We start from the raw sequence: 18448 nt of genomic DNA on the forward strand, positions 1-18448 counted from the left end.
GGCATTTACAATCAGCTCCAAAATGGCAACCAATGAAGACTTCACACCCAAATTGTCTCCCTTTGACTCCTCCAAAATCGTACCTCAGCAAGTTGGCCTTTGGCCACAAATTAAGCTCAAATAGGAAGACTGGATTATCTTCCTCTCAACTGCAAGACTCACAAATTTGGTGCTGATGTAGACTCCATCACGAATCCACTCCAAAGAAGAAGAATTAGGGTTTCGTCCAGCCCTTCTATCAATTTGCTGAAGGTTTGCGTCCTCAGAGATTCAACTAATGCAAAAGCATCAGACAGTTCATCAAATCCAAAATCCATATCTACTTTGAAGCTTTATCTTGATCTCCTTAAATACTTTTTAACCCCAACATCCAGAAGCTTCTAGAAGTGACTTTATGAAACAATATTTAAATTGTCACTTTATTAAATTAATTAAATATAAAGTCATCTTTGGATTTTAATTTATTTGACAACTTTATAAATAATTAACTTAATATTATTAATTAAAATAATTAATCAAGCTAACGATAAAATATATCAATAATTTGGACAACTTAATTAATTAAATTAATTAATTAACTTCTCTCCAAAAATGGGGACATTACAGATATCTTGTGTTGGCAAAACCATTTCCAAACTCTGACATCAAAGAAGTGGTAAAATCATTATGACATGGCAACCAACAGGTGGCAGAACAGTTAGTGATTCACACCCAAGTCAAGGACATTGGTAAAAAAGTTGGGTGCTATTTGAAGATGGAAGTGCCATAGAAAAGTTCCACAATTTCTAGGCAGCAAAGCAAATCTGAAAGCGTGCCTAGCAGATGGTAGGTGACAAAGGGCTACAAAACTTTGACAAGCTGAAGGGTGATTATAAAATCAGTCCTAGGCGTCATTCCTAAGTAGCTATGCCAAACAAGAAGCATGCCCATGTCTTAAAAAACTGGCCAAGTGTGTTACAAATTTCCACCTAAACCAAGGAGGTCAGCCAAGTGCACTAATGTTCAAATAAGTGGCAGACCAGTTAAGAAATAGTACGCAGACAAAGGTTAAGTTGGAAAACACAAATAAAACATGTTTTTCCTTGACCCAAGCCAAACTTTAAGACTCTTTGGTGCATTTTGATGCCACTAGGAAGTGGCACTCGAGTTGGATGACAACTTTTAGCACTTAATACATGACACAAAAAGAGTGTTTTCACCTTAATACAGTGAGCCCTGATCTCTGCCATATTTTCAGTCAGAAATGAAAATAAAAAACAGGCCAAAAAGCATGCAATAGTGTCCATGGAAGAGTGCTTTTCAGGCTATATCAGTCAACTTTGTCAAGGGTTTCAGCCTCTCCAAAGCACAAATACTGCAATGTAATAATCATTTTACAAGTTCCATCTAATCATGATGGTTTAGGGTTTTTCATCGCATCAAAGAAATCAATAGGTTTGGCATTCAATTGGATTAGGAGATTCAAGGTGACATTTGTACTGCAGTTTTTGTCCAAACCCTAAGGAATGATCAAGTGTTGTTATGGTTCACGGTCGACAAAAATTCATCATGGTGAACAACATCAAATAGGCACTGATAATAAGTTTTCAGTTCTATGTTTTCCAAATTGGCAAGGAGTACTCAACAAGTTTCATTGAAATGAACGATTAGAAGATCCAATCAAATTTTCAAAAACAACCTAAGTGGCAATAGTTATGTTTTTTCAAATAAAGCAGTGTGTAAGAAGACAAGTTGAGCCCACTAGATAATTTCAAGAAAAAAGCAACACACACTAGGAATAAAATTGGAGGAAAAGACAAGTTGTAGCGGAATTATTAATCAAAGCAAGATGCACTGCTGGCCAGATTAAAATCACAAACCTTTTTGAGGCAGGGAAGGGGAAGGACCTTCCCATGGAGTTATGAAACTCCTTACTTGGAATGTTAGGGGCCTAAATGCCCCTAACAAGCAACGTATCTTTAAACGTTGCATAGCTAAATTCAATCGAGAAATATTCTTAATACAAGAAACTAAATTAAATAACATTGAGAAGACAAAGTTCAACAAAAAATTAGGTATCAGAGAAATAGAAGGGCAAACTGCTTGTGGAGCCTCAGGAGGATTGGCCATCATATGGGATCCTAGGCTAATATCCTTTAAACTAATTAGCAAAAGCCCAAACTCGATGTGCGGCTGGGCTATAAGCATTAAAAGCAACTTAAAATTTATTATAATTAATGTCTATGGACCTATCCAAACACAAGCAAAAAGACAAGTGTGGAATGAAATTGAGGAATTCTTTTCAAGTGACATGGATCAAACATACATAATAGGTGGGTATTTCAATGCCATCTTAGATCCCAAGGAAAAATGGGGGGGTAATAAAAAAAATTTCCAAACAAGTCAAGACTTCAAAGAATGGACACATAAGTGTAACTTGATGGAATTCAAGACAAAAAATGAAGCTTTTACTTGGAATAATAGAAGACAAGGTTTCTACAACATTACAGAAAAACTAGACAGATTCTTCCTATGTGGGAATCTCACACAATCTTATGAGTCCTCAATTCTCCCGTTCTCAAGATCAGACCATTTCCCGGTCCAATTGACCATATCAGAGGAACTAAAGCCAACCAAAACCCCCTTTCACTTTAAAATAATGTGGCTAAGGGATGAAAATCTAATACAACTAATAGAACAATGGTGGAATGAAACAGAAGTTATAGGCTCCAAAACTTTCAAAGTAGTTACCAAATTAAAAAAGACAAAGCAGCAATTAACAATATGGAACAAAATGCACTTTGGAAACATCTTCACACAAAACAAGGAAATTGAGATAGAAATGGAAAGAACTAATGAAGAGGTAATTAAGCATGGGGTGGATAACATGCTTTATCAAAAGGAAAAAACCAATTTGGCCCAATATGAGAAAATCCTTGCAAGAGAAGAAATATATTGGAAACAAAAATCCAGGGAACATTGGTTGGAAGCTAGGGATAGAAATACAAGCTTCTTCCACAACAACACAAAACAACGAAGAGCTATAAATAGAATCAATAGAATAAAATTAAATTCAGGAGACTTCAGTGAGGACCCTGATAGTATAGCAAGGGAAGCAGTAGAGTATTTTGAAAATATCCTTAATAATAAAGAGGGTTCTAGGTGGACAAAAGAGAGTGAATTCTTAAAATACATTCCCAAATTAATCTCTAAGAAACACAACCTGATGCTTAATAAAAAACTATCCATGGAAGAAGTAGAAACAGCTTTATTCGAAATGGGACCGGATAAGGCTCCTGGCCCTAATGGTTTCCCAACACACTTTTTTCAAAAATGTTGGAACTTCATGGGGAAAGAAATTACAGAAGCACTAGAGGGGATGAGAAATTCAGGAAAGATTCTAAAAAAACTAAATAACACATTCATAGCTTAGATTTCAAAAAAGGAAATAGTGGACTGTTTTGAGGATTCCGACCAATAGCATTATGCAATACCCTCTATAAATTACTCACAAAAACAATTGCAAATAGACTTCACAAACTCCTCCCCATAATCATTAGTGAGAAACAGACTGGTTTTGTGCCAGGTAGATCTATTTGTGATGGAATAATCATTGCTCAAGAAGCAATCCATTCAGTACAAAATAATAAGGAACTGAGCATGATGATAAAATTAGATATTAAAAAGGCATATGATAAAGTAGACTGGCACTTTCTATGCAAATGTCTTGAATCATTCGGGTTCAATAAGCAATGGATCAATCTGGTTTATGAATGCATAGCAACACCTAGAGTATCAATCTTAGTCAATGGGGCCTCAGAAGGTTTTTTTGAAATCTCAAAAGGACTCAGACAGGGGGATCCCCTTTCCCCCTTTCTTTTTATCATCATGGCAGAATCATTGGGAAGGATGATCAATATGGAAAGAGAAACACAACAGTTGAAGGGTATTAAAATTACATCAGACATGGAACCAATTACCCATCAACAATTTGTTGACGACACCATGTTGCTTGGACAGAGCAATACAATAGAAGCAAAAACACTTAAAAAAATCTTAGACAACTATACTATGATTTCTAGACAGGAAATCAACACTTGAAATCCAACATTATCTTTTTCAATACAAATAAAGAACTCCAAAGGAAAATCATAAACATTCTTAAATACAATATAGGGGAATTACCATGTAAATACTTAGGACTTCCCTTAGACAAAAGGATTAGATCATCCAAATTATGGGATCAAGTGGTCTCCAAAATTACAAACAGGATCTCCTCTTGGAAAGGGAAATGGTTATCCTCTGCTGGAAAGGCCACCATGATTAAGTCAGTTCTCTCAGCGATGCCAATATACCAACTCTCATGAATGGATCTACCCTCAACCAAAAGAAAGGAAATTACAAAACATATCAGGACATTCTTCTAGCAAGGTTCTGAAGATAAATTCAGACTACCATTGGTAGCATGGGAAAAGATATGCATGCCTAAAGACCTTGGGGGTTTAGGTATCAAAGATCTAAAAAATCAAAGCAAGGCTCTGGGAGCAAAGCTTGCATGGAGAATGTATAATAACCCTAACCTCAAATGGGCAAGGATCCTTTATAAAAAATACCTTCATAACCCGGATCCCACAAGCATCTTTAGGACAGCCCATTCACATAAAGGATCCAGATTTTGGAACTTTATGATTGATTGTAGAGATATCATAACGGACAAGCTAACATGGAATTTAGGCAATGGGGAGGATGCCCTATTCTGGAGAGACTCCTGGGGGGCTCAAACTACCATCAACAGACTTCATAACTTCAACAAAATTATACCCATCCTTGAAGAGCAATGGGGAGATAATGTAAGAGACTGTGGAAGAATACTGCATTGAAGGCCTCAAACAATGGAGATGGAAATCACTGAATAATTTAGACCTACCAGACCAGGAGAGATCCCTCTTAGCACGGATCCTAGCCTCAAGAAACCCTGCATTAAATTTTGAAAAAGATAAACTGATGTGGGCAAGATCCAAGAAGGGTAAGTATGAAACTAAGGAGGGATATAAACACCTGTTAATCAAGAAAAAGAGATGACACAGGCACTCTATGCAAGGAGGTCTTCATAGCCTCGATCTTGGGCGATATAGAGAGGGTTCTTGTCAATATTGAAAATGATTGAACCATACCAAGGCCAAGAGACTATGATGTTTTTATAAGAAACAACAGACTGGTGCCAAGATACCCCATTATCACTATGGATGAGGAAGCATTTACCAAGGAGAGGACTGCTGCAGTAAATAGGAATGTTAATTTCCTGCTTCACTTATTTCATGTGAGAAACCCACCAAAGACCACTTGGTTCGAGGACTTCCTAAAGGAAGAGGGCTTGAAACTGGATGAGGGAGAAGAGGTGACCCCTTCTTCAAGCTCGAAATAAGGAGGCTACGGTTCCTGGTTAGAAGATGTGACATTTTTGTTCCTTCCTTGTCACCATATATTCGGCATAGTTTGGTCCTCTAGCTTATTATTATATTAAGAAGAACAATGTTAGCTTATGATCAAATACAGACTGTTAATTTTAATAATCTCGCCATATCTTAATGTTAATGTTAGATAATAATCTCGCCATATGTTAAGGATAAACATAGCTAGTTTAAATGAAATTAAATAGTATGAATTAACTGTTAATTTTATGGTTTTACTTATATACACTTCATAAGAGCAGCTTGGACCTGTCATTTTAGTTACTATTGATTGTTCTTGTTCATATATTTCTACATATATTTAGGATTGGCTGATATATTCTTACTCTATTTTGATATTCATAAATATGAATATATACTCATATATATGATTATAAGCAATAGGATATACTCATATATAGGTATATATTTGTATTGGTGGATACATAATCAATGAGGGATCTGTTAAAAAAAACGGCAATGAAGGCCTTCAATTTCTATATGCGTAGACCTATATGAACTAAGAAAATCAATTGTAGCGTCTATTAGTCCTGCCAGTTGTTAAAATATACTCGTATGATACTTGTTGTTGGGCTATCTATTAATGAAAGATTATCTGACATTCTACAGACTACGGGTAATAAGTTGCTTGCATGAAGAATACTCTGGGTGAGAATTTAAGATAAATTTTGCCATGAAACTCATCCATTTCTATTACCCTCTTAGTATAAATTTTACATGGCTAAGTCAGCTCGACACAGATACATGCAGGACAAAATCCCCTTTATCCCCTTTTGTTATTGTATCCTGGATATCATCCATTATCAGGGATAGCATGCTGATACAAAAACAAAAGGAAGTAAACAGGTGATTCATAACTTTGGATGACCATTGTTCAAAAAGGGAATTATCTAAGAACTTTGTTTATGATTATGTCATATCTACTACTTTCTACTTATAGATAAATGAGGTTAGAAACATCAAAGAAGGAAATCAAAACACTCTGTTTATAATTTTTTTTTACATATCTCTGTTTAAATCTTGGAATGGCAGTTCCAATCGGATAAATGGCTAAGGAATAATCCTAAAATGGAAAATAAATTATAATATTTGAAATAGGAAATTAAATGTTACTAACAATCTTGGCAAGTGATTTGAAAACTAACCATGCAAGAGGAGCAAGGCCATCTTTAACAAAAGAAAGGAAGACAGCTGTGCTAAAAAGGCTATAAACAACATGTAATCAAAGCTCAAACTCAAGACAAGGCACAAGGAGAACAGTGATAATTGTAATATGTTAATAGGGGCGTGTAAGGGAAGAAAATATCTTCCCACCTGATCACCCTTAGCCCGGGGTGCTATTATAATTTTCAAAAATCTGTTCATATATGTAATAGTTGTAGAAATTTTCTGGACTATGGTCTTGGGCAAGGCCGGAGGTTTTCTCGCCTCCACTCTTTCCTACCAGCGCCCGCACGAGTGGAGTGATGTAAACTTTAATAATGATTAATAAAATTTTCGGCTTCGGCCTCTTACCGATCAAAAAAAAAAAAAAAAAAATTGGAGGAAAAGCAATCCCATTACCAAAAATACTGGGAATACAACTTTGGACAGATTCACGAGTAGAATTAACTCCAATACTATCCCATGTTAAATCCACCCAACTAAATTCACGTGAAATCCACCTTGGCCTTCTTCATAATAAACAAGCACCAAATCACCCCCAGGTAAGAGCAATTGAATTGAATAGTTGAGATTAGAAGCTTGAAGGTGTTCTCCTTAATGATAGTTTAGTGTACTTCCTCCATCATCTATCACAAAACATTCCTCAAGCATGCTAGCCGGCATCACAACATCCAAAATTAAAAATTAAAAAATCCAAAGAGATATGTGTATATTGAGGTGGATGCACTTTTGTAACAGCAGAACATTATACCTTTTAAAAGTATTCTCATTTTGTTTTACTCTGTATGAATATTCTTACTAAAACACATTTGACATTGGCTAGTTCGCAGAGCAAGAAACAAAACGTCCATGTGTGAGAGCTGGAATCAGACAAAAGAAAAAAAAATATGTATTTGTTGCAAAAGACAAATAATTTTTCTTTGGAGAAAGTAAATTTTTCCCTCATTCTCTCACTTCTGCAGGGTGCATACATATCAACAAAAGTAGAGGTAGTTTTGTTGATATGTATTCCCACCCAATATAAATAAAGCACTCAAACATTGACTGATAAAGATCAAAAAAAATGTGAAAAGCTGTGTCTTGTCTATAGAAAATAGAAAATACTAATAACCAAAGTTTAATCAACATGCACGATGCACTGATCATACAGTCAGGCAAAAGAGATCTTGCAAAAGTGGAATTCAACTCAGAAATGTGTTACCTCCTCTACAAAATCTTTTACAACAGAAACACCAAGTTTCCTAATTGCTTCCCAAACAAGATAGGACTTTGGCTCTTTTAGCTGCCGACACGTGTCAATAACAAACCTGTTAAACCACCATCAATTGACTTATCAAGTTATTTTAAATTATTAACTACACAATACTATAATCAATAGTATAGAATTGCACAAAGAAGAGACTTTTGTAAAAAGAATTCAAGCACCTGTTAATGTTGCCAATGGTCTTGGCATTGTTCCTGTTTTTCCTGTACTTTTTCTTATTATGAGGTCTGCCCTTATTATCATGAACTGAACTGCCTATGGTTTTCTCCGAAGTGTTCTCTGCATATAGATAAAGCAAAAGATTACTAAGATATCAAGAATAAGAATTTCAAAAAAAATGAAAACATCATCATTTTGCAAATAATGAACCATCGATTATTAATACAATGAAAATCATTACTATCCTTGCCTTGAACTAGAATGCAGACATAAATCTTGGAACTTCATGGACTCTCAGACCAAGGACAGCTGCAAATTTTTATGGCACACAATATAGTTGATTAATATTTGATTCAAGTAGTAGTCAATGTGCAAGTTTATATCCATTTGTGGGGGTTCTTCCCGTTGAGGTTTTCCAAGCAGAACTTGGTCTACTTTTCAAGGCTAAACTCAAGCACTTCTTTGATATATGGAATAACGGCCTTATGGGCAACAGACTCCGATCCCCCCTTTACTCTTCTTAGGGGGGACTATCTTTGTAACCCTCTTGTTAGCTCATGTAATTCTTTGTTCCCTGAAGTAATATTACATGCATTTCTCAAAAACTAGTCATAAAAAATTCAAAAATGTAAATCTAGATAGTATTTAACAGTAATACACTTTCTCTATCTCTAACAAAATACTTTAAAGACTCACAAAGAGACGAAGAGAAAAACCAGATAGTTTCTAGGCAGAAGACAAATATATAACAGACCAGACTAGCATCTTGGGAAGATGCTTAAGCATTAAATCAATGGAGCTTGCATAGCAAAGTCCCAAGCCAAACCCCCAAATGACATAAATGTATAATACTGAATAGCATGGTTCCTATCCTACCTCAATTGACAAGATTAAGTGCACATCCAGGGTGGATTTGAGAGAAGAGACACCTCAGAATTAATCTTCACCAATGGTTAGCCCTCACCATGTTTAAAGAATAGGTCATTATCCAATCTAACAAATCATGTCTGTGCGTTAAAGCAAAGAGAGCAGATGATGAAAGTTCCAGACATGGAGACTTCTACTTCAGTGGAAACAATTTATTTTGAAAACTTATTCATTACACTTTAAGGTCAGTATATGAATACCATGCCATTTCAATTCTTATCCCTGTAATCTGCTATTTATCCAAACACTCTTATGGAAAAGGTGAAATATGATATTATGAAAGTAACAAAGTTTGGCTCCGACTCACTGAGACTCAATTCTCAACTCGATCAGCAAGAAAACAAGACAAGTTGGCTAGTAGCTTAAACTGAGACTCAATTCTGAGCTCAGGTAGCATGAAAACAAGACTTGTTGGCTGGTAGACCAGACTCCCCAAATCAAGTACATAAACAAAACAAAATGAAACTTATTCCATTTCAATGGTGACACTTAATCAGTTAATTGAATACCTGGTAGAATGATCATATCAAGTAGAGTGGAGGAATAACAGTTCATGTGGAACATGGATAAAAAATGGAAAGCTTTGCAAATTAAAACTTTAAAGGTAAAATGGAATATGATAATATATGAGAGAGAGAGAGAGAGACAGATAGAGACACACACACACACACAGAGAGGGAGAGAGAGAGAGAGAGAGAGAGAGAGAATTTGGCCCAGACTCGCTGAGACTCAATTCTGAGCTCAGTCAGTATGAAAAACAAGCCAAATTCCCCTGTAGCCCAAGATTCATTAAGACTCCCTGGAGTCAAGAATGTAAATGAGGCAAAATAAAACTCATTCTGAAAAGTTCTCTCAACTGAAGGACATTTTTGGAAGGCAATTAAGGCATAAAGTGGCTAATGCCATCAGAATTTTTTGGTTGTTATTAGAAGAATCTGTCCACTACATATTTTTAGGAGTGAGAAGGGTATCTCTCATTTCATTGTACCCAACAGCAACTGAGGCTTTAGTGGCAGCTAAAAGATGTTTTAGGACTTCACATGGCCATAAAGTTGTATTTTCTTCAAATTCTCAGAATGACAAAAACCCTTTTTCAGAGCTTGAACATTTTGTTCATCTCCATGCCTGTTGACGTGTATTTTGTACACCATCATACACAGAATAAAATACCTAAAGGCATCTTATTCTCTCTTGAGAAAATAGTCTCTAACTGCTGAAGATTCGCATAAAGGATCAGTTAGGAAGACTCCAAGGTTCTTTTGGTAGGGTCTCTACGTGTGGACAAGCTCCAGTGGTATGATGTGATTTGCTGGAATCACAAGGGGACTTACATATGATGATTGAACTTCCGATCTGCTTTGCTGGACACAGGCTCTTACTAATTTAGATTTGGAAAAAAGAATGAAAAAAGGATAAGGGCGAAGAGAGGATCTAATCCTAATACTAAGAATGTAGGAGCAATGACTTGATTTTTGATGAAACTCTAACTAGGTCTTGTTTTGACATCAATGGAACATCTACACAAGGCTAGTGCAATCTTCTAAGGGAGCTTTATGATGTTCAAATCATCACCGCAGGCATAGATACCATCCAAGTTGATGCATATCAATGAAGAGGCAACAAATTGAAATTGAGCTTAAGTTGAACTATTCCAGTTGACTACACAAGGCAAGTCTGCAATCAACAAACTGCTAGTAGTATGGATATACGAATTCCACCATCAATCAATCACATTTCCTTCATTCATCTAATCATCTACCATCTAAGATTGAAGACTCAACAAGAAACCATGCAAATTGCAAGAAAACGACATATTTCACCATTACTTCAATGAAAATGGAGTTTGTTTAGAATCAATGGCAACAATTTCTTGCCTTGTCCTCCTATTCTACTCTAATTGCTATTCTATTTCTATCTTCTAACTATTCCAACTATCTTCTAACTCTCTCTAATCATCCTTTACAAATGAAATGTTTGGGCTTATATAGTGCCCACAATACAATTTGATGGCTTAGATCAATTCAAGATCAATGGCCAAGATTTTACAATGAAAACCCTAATTAGGGTTTGTTACAACCATTACATAACATTTAATGCTTGACCAATGAAATAATTGTATTGCTTGGACACATGTCCCTTCTAGAAAAATCGACCAATGGATAGCCGGGGTAGGTACATCGGAGTTTGTGCCACCTTCCATGAGTTAAGTACATTGAATCTGGACATGCTGAGAGGGACCTCACTGATTGGAGACGTGATGACTAGGATGCCACCTCATCTGACACTTGTAGCTTGCTAGATATTCAATTTGATGTCGTTGAGAGGCTTGCTTTAATTAACTCTTGTTCTAACTCCTTTTGTCCTTGATTTGCAAGATGATGATGTACCTCGCCTTGGAAAGTTGGATTGAAAGAGGTTGCCCATGTCCTTACTTGATCGTCCCGGCGAAGACCGTCCTTGATGCGGCTTGATTTTCCTTGATGAGATCTCCATTTGATGCCTACACAACATTTCAAAATTAGTAACATGATTTTGCAATGAATAGCATAGATTAGAGATTAAATTTTAGGAAATTTAATGATAAGTCCTTTATTAATCATTTCCTAAAAAAGATTGAACTTATTGAAATTCAAAATTTCAAAAATTCAAAATTTAAGGCTATGACGATCAAAATTCGAAATTAAAACAAGAGATCTTGCCATACCTCACTTAAGAGCTTAACTCTAAAATGCAAAATGAGGAATTTGCCTAGGCAAAATTTGAAATAAGATGGTCTTCAACGTGATCTCCTTCTTCAAAATATCAACTTCGCCACCTTTGATATGTCCTTGACTTGATCCTCTAACACCTTGGCAAGTTCGCCCAATATAGATTCGCACCACCTTGGAAGTTACTAGCGCCTTCTAACTTGAAATGAAATTCGCTCCTTGAATACAACTTCGCACTTTCCTTTGTCTTCCTCAAGATCGCATGTAAGAAATGACAAATAATGATGTGAAAATAACAATTTTCACCCTCCCTTTATAGCGCTCACCTCTTAGTCACCTTTAGGCCGACTTTGGTAAACAAGACAAATTTAAAATAAAAGGCCGACCCTTACAAACCAAGCACTCCTTTTGATTTTTTTATTAAACTAATAATTAATTATTAAATGCCTTTATTATTTAAATTGTCAAATTCGATTTTTATAAAGGCAAAAATAATTAATAAATATCAAGCGCAAATTTTAAATGCCATTTTTAATTAAATTTTCAATCCATCGATTTTAGCATTTAAAATAAATTTAAAGAAATGTGTTTGAGCGCCAAATTTTGAAGATGAAAATTGCGTACCTCATCGCCCTGGTCCCTGATTGAGGGACAGGAGCGATCCATCAACCTTGTCTCGATACTTGCACTTTTAACGTTCAAAGTCTTGATCTCCACGTTGATTTTGTCATTTTCGCTAGGTCCTTCAAGCTTGATTGACTTGTTCTTGCAAATGAATGTCCTTTAGATATGATATCGCCCTGGTCCCTTGGAGAGGGACAGGAGCGATCTTCATGCTATCTCCTTGATCTTACATCTTCGAACTCCAATTTTCATTGTGAGGGACAAACAATGTTATTCCTCCATTCCACTTTCATTTCACTTGAATTCAACGAGGCGTTTTGGTGTTTAGAAGAATATCGCCCTGGTCCTTGTCCAAAGGACAGGAGCGATATGAGTTCCTTGCACAAATTGGTAACACTTTGACGTTCAAAACTCTTGCATATCATCTTCAAAAGACACCTTATACCTTGTGTGATCTCGAAAAACCTTGACTTGGCATGAGTTTGAAGGAAAATGAAGGATCCCATACAAATCGCCCTGGTCCCTTGGAGAGGGACAGGAGCGATATAGCCTCTATGTTCAACTTGATGATCATTTTACGTTCGAAATCTTCGTGCATCACCTTTTAATCAAGCCATGGACCCTCTATGATCTTGCAAAACCTTGACCTCACGTAAATTTCGCATGAATTGGCCAATATATCCAATATCGCTCTGGTCCCTTGGAGAGGGACAGGAGCGAAATTCATCATTGTGAGCTTGTTCTTGTTTATTTCAACTTAGAATTATCTTCAACGCGTGTAATGTCGTCCTGTCGATCCTTGTGGTAGCTTGATACTTGCTTGTCTCTTGAAATCTATGCCTTAATGGAAATATCGCTCTGGTCCCTTGGAGAGGGACAGGAGCGAACTTGCTCTTGTGGTCTTCATTTCACTTTGCTAGCTTCCAAATTTATATTCAACGGGTTCGTAATGCGTCCTTCCATTCATTCATGCCTTGGGATCGATTGAAACTTAGCAAGAAAATCATTTATAACAAAAATCGCTCTGGTCCCTTCCTGAGGGACAGGAGCGAACTAGGACATTTGGGTCGCTTGTTGATGTTTGGCAATCTTCAATTTATCTTCAATAGGTTCAACTTGCCCTCTTTCTTGCCTTCAAACATAAAACTTGCTTGGTCTTTGCCGAGATCGTACCTTGTGAAGAATTTCGCTCTGGTCCTTCAGCGAGGGACAGGAGCGAATTTGACCCTCTAGGCAAAAACTTCATCATTTCGTTGTTTTTGATCAAGTCTGGATGCTCTATCATGCTCATTTCGTCCTTCACCATGCCTTTGATGTCTCGATTCGTCCAAACAAGGTCAGGAATGGCTCAACTAAGCATTTTCGCTCTGGTCCCTTGGTGAGGGACACGAGCGATTCGCCTTGGTCCCTTGGAGAGGGACAGGAGCGCTTTTCGCTCTGGACCCTTGGAGAAGGACACGAGCGAAATTTGACTTTTCGCACTCTCAATCAGGACAATAAGTATAAGTGACATTTCCTTCTATGTTTCTTCTTTCTTATACTTTAAGTTATATTCCATATATACTTTCAAGATGTTTGAGAGCGGTTTCAGACCTCCAAGAGTTATATTGCAAAATCTAGTTTTTGGAGGTTTTTTCAGTTTCCAGACTTAGTCAAATTTCAGGGTCAGGACATTCCAGACTTAGCCAAATTTCAGGATCAGGACCTCACTCAAGCCGGACTTGGTTATCCATGTGATCTCCCCGACAGCACTTCAAGTTATATTCATTTGATAAAATGCACCTCTTTGGACCTTTTCACATCGTCAAGACGTTAAAATCCTGCAAGGACAAAGCAATATTTGATTTTAAGCTCCGGTCCTTCACTGAGGGACAGGAGCGATTTTTCCCCTGGAGGCATTTCTGTGTTCATGAAAATCTTCAATTTATATTCAATGGAAAGATCTCGCCTTTCTCCATCACTTCCAATTCGTAATTCATCTTGACCCTGCAGGAATAGTAAAATATTTGAAAACGAGCTCCCGTCCTTCACTGAGGGACAGGAGCGATTTTGCTCCTACAGGCCAAAATAACATGATTTTACACATTTTAACACTTCACAAGGCGAAAACAAATCATTAGAGATGCCTAGGATCAAAAATCAAAAATGTCAAAATTTGGTCAAAAATATTCAATTGGACAAAAATTCACATTTCATCTTCAACACTTAGACAAATTTAAGCTCTGCATTCAAAATTCCAATTGAAAATAGACCATTCTGGCGAATTCATTTCATTCAAAATTTGCATTCTAGAAAAGGAAATCAAAAAGCTCCCAAAACCGACTGGATTCAAACCAAAACCCTAAAAAGCAAAGCGAAAACGAGCAAAAAACATGGGTCCCCATTTGCAATGGGGCGATGTGTGAAAACGTCACAACATCCAAGTTCACCCTTGACAAATCGCTCCACTGAAGTCTTCAAAATATCGCACCACTCTAGATAATATTAGCACCACCTTTGGTTTGAAATTCGCACTCCACACTTGAAATACTTCGCACTTCCTTCCTTCTCCTCAAGATCGCATGTAGAAAGCAAGAAATGATTATGTGAAAATGATTGTTTTCACCCTCCATATATAGCGCTTGCACCTTTTCATCCCTTAGGCCGACTTGAGGATATGAAACGATTTTTTAAATGATTTTTAAATTAAATAACAAGGCCGACCTCCCTTTGTAGGGCTTCAAATTCGATTTTTATTAATTAATTAATTAATTAATTAATTAATGCCTCACGTTTTTATTTGCAAATTTCGATTTTTATAAAGGCAAAAATAATTAATAAAAGATCAACGCCATATTAAATGTTAACATAAATAGGATTTTCACAAGGGGACTTACATTGAACTTCCGATCTGCTTTGCTGGACACAGGCTCCTACTAACTTAGATTAAAAAAATGGAAAAAGGATAAGGGCGAAGAGAGGATCTAATCCTAATACTAAGAATGTAGGAGCAATGACTTGATTTTTCGATGAAACTCTAACTAGATCTTGTTTTGACATCAATGGAACATCTACACAAGGCTAGTGCAATCTTCTAAGGGGAGCTTTATGATGTTCAAATTATCACCGCAGGCATAGATACCATCCAAGTTGATGCATATCAATGAGGAGGCAACAAATTGAAATTGAGCTTAAGCTGAACAATTCCAGTTGACTACACAAGGCAAGTCTGCAATCAACAAACTGCTAGTAGTATGGATATACGAATTCCACCATCAATCAATCACATTTCCTCCATTCATCTAATCATCTACCATCTAGGATTGAAGACTCAACAAGAAACCATGCAAATTGCAAGAAACGACACACTTCACCATTGCTTCAATGAAAATGGAGTTTGTTTACAATCAATGGCAACAATTTCTTGCCTTGTCCTCCTATTCTACTCTAATTGCTATTCTATCAACTAACTGCTTTCTATTATTTACAACTCTCTCCAATTTATTGCTAATTTATTGCTAATTAGCCTTTACAAATGAAATGCCTGGGCTTATATAGTGCCCACAATACAATTTGATGGCTTAGATCAATTCAAGATCAATGGCCAAGATTCAACAATGAAAACCCTAATTAGGGTTTTTTACAACCATTACATAACATTTAATGCTTGACCAATGACAAAATTGTATTGCTTGGACACATGTCCCTTCTAGAAAAATCGACCAATGGATAGCCGGGGTAGGTACATCGGAGTTTGTGCCACCTTCCATGAGTTGAGTACATTGAATCTGGACATGCTGAGGTGGACCTCACTGATTGGAGAAATGATGACTAGGATGCCACCTCATTTGACACTTGTAACTTGGTAGATATTCAACTTGATGTTGTTGAGAAGCTATCTTTAATTAATTCATCTGGAATTATTTGCTTCTTCCACGAGCCCTTGTTCTAACTCCTTGCGTCCTTGATGTGCAAGAAGATGATGTACCTCGCCTTGGAACGCTGGATTGAAAAAGGTCGCCCTTGTCCTGGCTTGATCGTCCCGGCGAAGACCGTCCTTGATCCGGCTTGATTTTCCTTGAAGAGATCTCCATTTGATGCCTACACAACATTTCAAAATTAGTAACATGATTTTGCAATACATAACATAAATTAGAGAGCAAATTTTAGGAAACTTAATGATAAGTCCTTTATTAATCATTTCCTAAAAACGACTGAGCTAAGGCAAAACAAAATTTCAAAATTCAAAATTAAGGCAATGACGATCAAAATTCGAAATTAAAACAAGAGATCTTGCCATACCTTACTTAAGAGCTAACTCTAGAATGCAAAATGAATAAAATTGCCTAGGCAAAATTGAAATTCGATAGTCTTGATGTGATCTTCAAAAGAACGTTCCTCTTATCACCTTCGCCACCCCTCAAGTCTTGGACATGATCTCTAATGCCTTGGCAAATTCGCTTAAATGGAAACTTTTAGATTTGCACCACCTTGGATAACCTTGGCACCACCTTGCTTTGTAAACTCCAAATCGCACTTTGAACACAATTTCGCACCTTCTCAAATCGCATGTGAATGAAGAATGACAATGTGAAAATGAAGATTCTCACCCTCCCTTTATAGCGCTCACCTCATACTTACCTTAAGGCCGACTTGGTAATTAAAAGCGAATTTTAAAATAAAGTAAAAGGCCGACTTTTAGTAAAATAAACAAATAAATATCAAGCGCTCCACTCAATTTTTATTAAAAAACTTAATTAATTATTTGCCAACGTTTTTTTTAATTTAACAATTTCGATTTTTTTTACAAGGCAAAAACAATTAACTAATATTAAGTGCAATATTTAAATGCCATTTAATTGAATTTTCAAAAATTATCGATTTTCTTAGCATTTAAATAAATTCAAAATGTTTGTTTGAGCGCCAAATTTTGAAGATGAAAGATACGTACTTCATCGCCCTAGTCCCTGACTGAGGGACAGGAGCGATCTCCATTGTTTCTTCTTGATCTTGCATCTTTGTTCTCAAATTTCCATCATAAGGCGAACATTAGTGTTATTTCTTCATTCCATGCTTGTCTTACTTGGCTTCCACAAGGCGTATGGATGTCTGGAAGGATCATCGCCCTTGTCCCTTGGGGAGGGACAGGAGCGATCTTGAAGCTCTAGCCGAAATGCGTCATCTTTCAACTTTGGTTCCTCGTTCATTGCCTCTTAAAGGACGTCCTTGATCTTGTGTAAACTTGCCTTGACATGCATTTGAAGGAAAATGAAGGATCCTATGCAAATCGCTCTGGTCCCTCCCTGAGGGACAGGAGCGAACCTAGGCATTTCGGTCCCTTGTTGGCATTTGGTAATCTTCAATTTGTCTTAAACGCGTTCATTTCGCCTCTTTCCTTGCCTTTGATGTCTCGATTCGTCCAAACAAGGTCAGGAATGGCTCAACTAAGCATTTTCGCTCTGGTCCCTTGGTGAGGGACATGAGCGACTCGCCTTGGTCCCTTGGAGAGGGACAGGAGCGCTTTTCGCTCTGGACCCTTGGAGAAGGACACAAGCGAAATTTGACTTTTCGCACTCTCTATCAGGATAATTTTTATGGAATATAACATTTAAGTATAAGAAAGAAGAAGGACTTATACTTTAAGTTATATTCCATATATACTTTCAGGATGTTTGAGAGTGGTTTCAGACCTCTAGGAGTTATATTGCAAAATCTAGTTTTTGGAGGTTTTTTCAGTTTCCAGACTTAGTCAAATTTCAGGGTCAGGACATTCCAGACTTAGCCAAATTTCAGGATCAGGACCTCACTCAAGCCGGACTTGCTACCCTATTGATCTCCCCGACAACGCTTCAAGTTATATTCATTTGATAAAATGCACCTCTTTGGACCTTTTCACATCGTCAAGACGTTAAAATCTTGCAAGGACAAAGCAAAATTGGATTTGTAGCTCCGGTCCTTCACTGAGGGACAGGAGCGATTTTTCCCTTGGAGGCATTTCTGTGCTCATGAAAATCTTCAATTTATATTCAATGGAAAGATCTCGCCTTTCTCCATCACTTCCAATTCGTAATTCATCTTGACCCTGCAGGAATAGTAAAATATTTGAAAACGAGCTCCCATCCTTCACTGAGGGACAGGAGCGATTTTGCTCCTACAGGCCAAAATAACATGAT

The 18448-nt window shown here is 36.8% G+C and overlaps 1 protein-coding gene across 1 annotated transcript in view; it reads right to left on the reverse strand.

The window, feature by feature from the left end:
* LOC131078258 (uncharacterized) overlaps positions 1-18448 on the reverse strand; it is a 58700-nt gene that overhangs the window by 11083 nt on the left and 29169 nt on the right. The window contains exons 2-3 of the mRNA XM_058015924.2: positions 8040-8157; positions 7816-7921 (exon numbers count right to left, since the gene is read on the reverse strand). Coding sequence (XP_057871907.2) covers positions 7816-7921; positions 8040-8157 — 224 coding nt within the window. The remainder of the gene's footprint in view (positions 1-7815; positions 7922-8039; positions 8158-18448) is intronic.

This window comes from Cryptomeria japonica, chromosome 7, assembly GCF_030272615.1.
Source record: "Cryptomeria japonica chromosome 7, Sugi_1.0, whole genome shotgun sequence".
In the NCBI taxonomy this organism is placed as follows: Eukaryota; Viridiplantae; Streptophyta; class Pinopsida; order Cupressales; family Cupressaceae; genus Cryptomeria; species Cryptomeria japonica.